Source organism: Montipora capricornis, chromosome 2 (assembly GCF_036669925.1).
Source record: "Montipora capricornis isolate CH-2021 chromosome 2, ASM3666992v2, whole genome shotgun sequence".
Classification (NCBI taxonomy): domain Eukaryota; kingdom Metazoa; phylum Cnidaria; class Anthozoa; order Scleractinia; family Acroporidae; genus Montipora; species Montipora capricornis.
The window spans coordinates 17,151,018-17,158,517 of record NC_090884.1 but is presented as its reverse complement, the minus strand read 5'-3'; the positions used below and the strand labels follow the sequence as shown (position 1 = coordinate 17,158,517).

Below are 7,500 nucleotides of genomic sequence, written 5' to 3'. Positions count from 1 at the left end.
AAAAGCGACGTTTTTTTGAAAAGATATCAAATCACGAGCAAGGGATGTGCCGACCATGTCTTTTCATCATGACAATTTCCAATTCATCGGTATCCCCTCCTAAACATTTTCCGATACAGTACCCTATATTTACACATAAATAATATCTGATTGTATATTAATCTGTTTTTCTTGTACTAGTCTCTTTGACTTTAACACAGTTAATACGTTTGTCAAAGAAAGCTCGGAACTTTCTCTAGCATGTACAAGCTCTTTAAAGTCATATTGATAACAGGAAACTACAAAATCAACATCTATCCAAGGATAAACGTAGTGTTTCAATAGTTCGACAAATTTCTTTTCAACTGTCTTTTCTCTTTTCCGCACCCAATGCAGCTTTCCACATCTGCATGTCAAATGAACCTTTTTGCCACAATACTGTTGGTGGATCATGCATCCTTTGTGGATCCTGTAATCACAACAGCTAAAATGATTTACATCCGCCATGCGTCGGCGATATCTCGCTCATTCGTTGGCATCTTCAAACTGCACATCTAAAAACACATGTAGATGCATAACACCATCCCAGACACAGATTATGTCCAAGAAATGATCTACATTAAAAGTGTTCATCTCGCAGTAATCACACTGTATTTTCTTTTTCTTTAGTTTTTTGGAAGATGTAACCACAGCTTTACCTCTCTTTGAACGTAAATCTTCGACTCTGCATTGGTGAGCAGTCAGTGGGAATGGCGGACGTGTTTTTATTGGCCCCTACTATCTAGCGATCTTTTCGATATTCTTGTGTGTTTTAGTTAGATATTTCTGTTGTTGTTCTGTTGTTGCGCTTTTGTAACGCTGTTGTTGCGTTTTTGTCGCTGTTGTTGCGCTGTTGTTGCACTGTTGTTACGTTGTTGCTCTGTCGCACTGTTTTTGCTCTGTTGTTGCGCTTTTGTAACGCTGTGGTTGCGTTGTTGCGTTTTTGTCGCTGTTGTGGCATTGTTGTTGCGCTGTTTTCGCTCTTTTGTTGCGTTGTTGTTGCTTTGTTGAGCACTTTGGTTCCTTTTTGTGCCTTTTAATTCTTGCTCAACCGTTTCTATTCTTTTTCTTTTCAGATGACAAAGTATCGTGGCATCAGTTGTACTTTCCTTCCACAATGTGTTCCAATTAGACCTTAATCTCATTTTCAGACTTCCTGGAAAGTTTTCTGCCTTCGTCTTACCGCATTTGTTTTGTAAAGGGGTTTCAGCTCTTCTCTTTTTTCCACCCAGGTTACTATGTACTGTTCATTGAGATGAATACAGGCAAATATTTGCAATAAATCTAGTTTTAAATTTTAAATTCCTTCCATTGATTTGTGATCGGGGAGCAACTACCACAAGTTAATTATCAGAAGTCGTTGTAATTTTTTCGAGCCCGTGACATAACAGAAAGTGGTCTATGGCGACGAAATAACCATTCCTTTCAAGAAATAAGATGCAATTTCCATTTACTCGTTTAACACAATGGAAATAAAAAAGGATAACTTTATTTCAATGCAACTTTTAATATGATCTCTTAAGACTGAGCACCCGAACAGCATAATAACGCTAATAACAATAAGTTAGAAAACTCAATAACAGTTGTCAAAATGAAATATGACAGCTTACTTTCCGTCCAATCAAAATGTTACTTAAGCCCCGGCCAAACGACCGCAACATGCCAACACAACATATCGCAACATTGTTGGGCGAACATGTTGCGTACGTTGTTGGCTCAAATTTGACCAGTTTCAAACTTGAGCCAACAACACCCAACATGTTGCAACACATCGCAACACGGTGGCCAAACGCACGCAATATGTTGTGCCCAACAATGTTGCGATATGTTGCGTTGACATGTTGCGATCGTTTGGCCGGGGTTTTAGGTTAATTCGCCCCAGAAAATGTGACTTACTAACAACAAGATCGCTTTAGGCTACATGCACTTGAAAAATGACTTCACGCTCATAAGAACAAGTTGAAAAAAGTCAATAACAGTTGCTAAAATGAAATATGACAGCTTACTTTGTTACTTAGGTTAATTCAGACGCGTTTTTCGTCGAAAAACGCTGCTGAGCTCATGCTCGAGGATCCAGAACCAAAACAACGTGTTTGCGGCTGGTTTAGTCAAAATAAGGGCAAGACGCTTTGTTGTTTGTTTGTATTCACACAACTTTTTCGAAAAAGAAATAATGAACGAAGCATTTTTCGCTCAGTTTACTTGTTTCTAGATCTTATGTACTTGTGCGTATTCGAAAAATGTGACCACGCTACGCTCGTGTAATTTACCCCCGAAGATGTGACTTACTAACAACAAGATCGCTTTAGGCTACATGCACCTGAAAAATAACTTAACGCTTGTAAGGACAAGTCGGAAAAGTCAATAACAGTTGCCAAAATGAAATGATGTGACAACTCACTTTTCACTATCTTCCGCCATTTAAAACGTTACCCACAATGTAGGTTAAATTTTTCCTGTGCATGCATCGTTCATAGTTAATGCGATCGACCAACAACGATAATAACAGCATAGTTAGATAACTAGTAAGAGTTGCCCGCAAAATGAAGTGATATGACAGCTCACTTTACATTATCTTCCACTTAAATTGTTACCGAGGTTACATTATCCCTGTGCGTGCGTCGTTCATATTTAATTCGAGTGACCAACAACAATAATAACAGCAAGTTAGATAACTAATAAGATATGAAAGCTCACTTTACACTATCTTCCATTTCAATTGTTACCGAGGTTACATTATCCATGTTTATATGTAATTCGAATGACCAACAACGATAGTGAAAGCAACTTAGATAACTAATAAGAGTTGCCAAAATAAAATTATGACAGCTCACTTTATACTCCCTTCCATTTAAGATGTTACTTAGGTTACATTATCCCTGTGCATGCGTCGTTCACTTAAGATGTTACTTAGGTTGCATCATCCCTATGTATGCGTCGTTCAGATTTAATTCGATTAACCAACAACGATAATGGTTGAGGTCACACTTAAGGTAAACAAAGTTTACTATGGTAAAACGCATAAGCTGACTTTTACATTTCCCAGACGTTTCCTTGTCACAAGTGTGCTACTAAAATGTCGAGTTGATGACAGACAGGAATTTTTCGAGTTCCGTCGCGTGAGTATTAACACAACAACTTAATGTATTTCGTGACTGCGCCATGGATCGTGAACGTGTTGTAGCTTCGATTGTGGCTCTTTTGTTTCTTATCGTTGCAATCCGTAAAGCTCATAGATTTAGATTTCTGGCTCTTTACCTTGTTTTTGAAAGGAGGCACTGTGATCTCACCAATGCTCTTCTCACGACCAGAATTAAGATATTACAAAAGCGAAGAAGAAGGAGAGGAGCTTTAGCAAGACGGAAGAGAGTGGCCTGGGTATATCCCAGACCGCAAGGATGGTTTGAAGAAATGTATGAAAATCCCGTCATGTTTTCGTTATGGAAAAATGACTTTAGAGTTTCTAAGGAGACATTTGATTACATTTGTCAACTGGTCGGGCCATACCTTTCAAGGCAAAACACGCGTTTTAGAAAAGCTATTCCTGTGAACAAACGCATCGGTATTGCTATGTGGAGACTGGGAACTGGAAACTCGTACAGAACCACTGGAATAACGTTTGGACAAGGAAAATCTACCGTAATCAAAATATGCGAGGATTTTATGGAAACATTAATTCGTCACAAGAATGAATTTATAAAATTCCCAAAAGATACCAGAGATGTTGAACGTGCTACAAGAAAAATGGAAGATATCGCTGGCTTTCCAAATACAGTTGGAGCAATAGACGGATCCCATATTATAATTAAAGCACCTCACATTAACCATGAAGACTACTTTAACACGAAGCAAAACTACTCCATTAATCTTCAAGGTGTTGTGGATGCTGACGGAAAGTTCATTGATGTTAGCACTGGATGGCCTGGGAGTATTCATGACGCACAAGTTTTGCGACTTAGCACACTGCACAGGAGAGCTGAAAATGATGTCATTTTATCTGAACCTGTAAAACATATCAGTGGTGTATATGTGCGACCCCTACTGATTGGTGACTCTGCTTACCCTCAGCTACCTTGGCTTGTTGGTCCTTATCCTCATTCTAGAAACCTAACACGCAACCAATGCAAGTTTAATAAGATCTTAAACAAGACAAGAGTAATTGTCGAAAGAGCATTTGGCAAACTGAAATGTTGATGGCGCTGTTTGCTCAAACCATTAGAAGAAAACACTCCTAAAGTTCCATTGACAATACTTACCTGCTGCATTTTGCACAACATTTGCATTTTGCGCGGGGATGAGCTAGATGACAGCGATTATTCAAGCGATGATGACGATGATGAAGACGATGATAATCCACCTGCTGACTTTGGACAGGGGCGAATCATTCGGCAAGCAATTACTGCTTTTCTTGCTTCTTAAATATGAATTTGTGTGGCAAAGAAAAGATAAACTATAGATTTTACGGTTTTTATATTATTACCATGCTGGCCGATTAAGAAAAAAAAACTCTCAACATTTAGCTTTTTAAATGCTTTATATTTATTACTATTTCATCATGGAGTAAAGCGGACATTCCTAAATTATAAAGCAGACTTCATCTTAAAGTCAACTGTAAAAGTAATAGTCGTGAGTAACTTATCAAAAGCAAAATTCAAAGCTAGAGTATAAATAGCTTGACAAAAATTTAACCCTTGATAAACACAAACTTATAAAATCCGACGAAGCGATCACAAAAGCATCATCTTAAATTTGGCAGACGCTTTCTTTTTTTAGCCGTAGCCTGCTCATACCTGCAACGAGTTACAACCACAAAAAAGATAAAAAGAAAAAAAAAAAAAACTTTTACAGGATTTTTATTTCTGTTTCTACTTTTTCAAGATTTCACCAAGTTCCCGGATTGCGCCAAGAACTAACTCTTGGGTGCAGTTATCTGACTCCCTCAGATAATCAAATAACTGTTTTTTTTCTTCCTCGTTCTTCTTTGAGGCCTCAGTTTGCACGTTAATAAGCTCTCCAAACCCATCATCGTCTCCTTGCTCTTCCTCTAATTTTTGTCTCTTCTGGCTTTTTCGTGACTGTTTGGAGTTGCTTTGGTTTTTGGAATTTGACTCTCCACCGCCCTTTTTCTTGAAAACTAGGCTTTCTGACTTTCCTAACTCCTCGTCAGATTTGTCATCCTGGTCGTCATCTGGCTTACTCCGCTTGCCTTTTTGCTGCTTTTTACCCTTTCCCTGTTTCCCTAAATTCTTGGACCTAGAGATGGCAGATAAAAGGCTCGCCGATTCCTCGGCAAGGTCGGACTCATCGGTACTTTCGTGTTGTTCGGCCGATGGAACAGTGGCGCTACTTTCTGAGGCACTGATGGAGGAATTCGGACTGGGAACAGGAGTGGACGTGACTGGCTGTGAGGTTCCCGCCTCTACCACATACTTCGGGCTCACGGAATCCCTTGTTCCCCAAATCTGATCCAGATCGCCAAATTGAGGGAAAGACTTGATTTCCTCACTGCCCTCTCCAGTCCTTTTGCTTTTGTCCTTCACAGACTTATACTTCTTGTGTAGGTTGTTCATCTTGTCACGGCATTTTTTTGCCGACTTATCACAGGTTATGTCCATTTCCTTACACTCGGCAACAAGCCTTTCCGCTATTCGTTCCCACATTGGTTCAAGGCTCCTCCTGCTGTCTCGGTTCTGCCATTCCTCGCCATAGATGGCGATGAGGAGCTTCACCTCTCCTTCGGACCAGCGATTGCGTGACTGCTCCACACTGCTCGATTTTCCCATTTTACCGGAGTCTGCTTTTTTCCCGGTAGACAAGCTTTCTCGCTGCAAAACCTCATACTGGTGGGGGCGTTCAAATACCATCGGCGTAGCCACCGCATTCATGGGATATTGCTGCAAATACCCAAAATTCGCTTCTGGGAAATGCGAGTTTTCTCTCCCAAACAGATACGGTCCCTGCAGAGGCCTTTGATCCATCTCCACTGGGAGGTATAATAAAACTGCAATTGATTCAAAAACACGCTTTGAGGGAGAGAGTCATTCGTGTATCTTGTCATAGCCTAAATGCGGAAAATCGCATTTTTAACTTAGCGTTTCTGAATGAACAGATTCATGCTTATTTTTCAGGGAATTATAGTTGTACTTCAAAAGATTAAAATGAAAATTACTTACTGCGAATTGCGTGAAAAGTTGTCGGACATTGCAAAGATCCTTCCAAAGTCGCAAAAATCCACTAGAACTGACTGATAGTCAAAAGATTGTGAGGGAAGGAGATAGAAAGCACATGTATACAGTGGGCGCACGCAAATTCAGCAAAGTCACGAAATGCTTCTCAAAATCATGACAAGATGTCACCTAAATAAACAAAGTTTAGATAAACGCTAGATAAACCATGCTTTTTCAGATGGTTTTACTATAGTAAACTTTGCTTTCATCCGACCGCCATTGCTAACGCAACAGACTAGAATTGCGTTTACCATGGTAAAGTGAAAAAAGCCAGTCACATTGAAAAACCCATTTACCATGGTAAACTTTTGTTTACTATGGTAAAAAAAGCTCAACCATTAACAGCAAGTTAGATAACTAATACGAGTTACCACAATGCAACGATATGACAGCTCACTTTAAACTATCTTCTATTCGAGATGTTACCTAGGTTACATTATCCCTGTGTATGCGTCATTCATATTTAATTCGATTGAGCAACAACGATAGTGAAAGCAAGTTGAATAACTAATAAGAGTTGCCAAACTGAAATGATATGACAGCTCACTTTACACTATCTTCCATTTCAAATGTTACCGAGGTTACATTATCCCTGTTCATACTTCATTCGATTGGCCAACACGATAGTGAAAGCAACTTAGATAACTAATAAGAGTTGCCAAAATGAAATGATGACAGTTCACTTTACAATCTCTTCCATTTGAGATGTTACATTGGGTGTCACATTGTTGCTTTCCACCCTACAATTATGGGGAGGGCAGTGAGCAGATCTAAATAAAATTTTTTAAGCATTTAAAAATTTTTTGAAATGAGCTTTTGACTTAGATTTATGCCTGACTTTAAATGGCTGTATCTTGTATTTCTTTTAACTGTAGTCTCTAACTTTTTTTTCTCGCACGCATTTATGTATTGTCTACGATTTGATTGTATTAGTTTTATATTTGGGTAGAAAAACTGAAGAGTAGAATTTTTGAACAGATGCATATTTTTATGTTCGAAAGGCATCAAAAAAGAACCAAAAAGTCAAAGCTGGCAGGTGCCAAAAATGGACATCTCCAAATATGATCAAGATAACCTTCTCACCTCTCTAGAACATCACCAAACATCATTTCCAGGTCCAATTTGACAATAGACAAGCTTTAAAGAATTTTGAAATTTTGAGCAAAAATCATAGGGTAACCCCTTTGGAAAAAATCCAAGATGGCGGGTTAGATTTATGCTCTACCTTAAATGCCCGTATCTTGTATTTCTTTTA

At 38.8% G+C, this 7,500-nt stretch overlaps 2 protein-coding genes and 1 long non-coding RNA gene across 3 annotated transcripts; 2 read left to right on the top strand and 1 right to left on the bottom strand.

The window, feature by feature from the left end:
• Positions 1–280: 280 nt before the first annotated feature.
• LOC138038978 (uncharacterized) lies at positions 281–1,320 on the top strand. Its single transcript, XR_011130342.1, has 2 exons — positions 281–711; positions 1,095–1,320. It is a non-coding gene; the product is annotated as an uncharacterized lncRNA (long non-coding RNA).
• A 1,860-nt stretch (positions 1,321–3,180) lies between these two features.
• On the top strand, positions 3,181–4,212 carry LOC138034921 (uncharacterized). The gene has a single exon (XM_068881943.1). The coding sequence runs from the start codon at positions 3,181–3,183 to the stop codon at positions 4,210–4,212; it is 1,032 nt and encodes a 343-aa protein (XP_068738044.1).
• Positions 4,213–4,883: 671 nt separating this feature from the next.
• On the bottom strand, positions 4,884–5,996 carry LOC138034906 (protein FAM133-like). The gene has a single exon (XM_068881937.1). The coding sequence runs from the start codon at positions 5,994–5,996 to the stop codon at positions 4,884–4,886; it is 1,113 nt and encodes a 370-aa protein (XP_068738038.1).
• Positions 5,997–7,500: the final 1,504 nt, after the last annotated feature.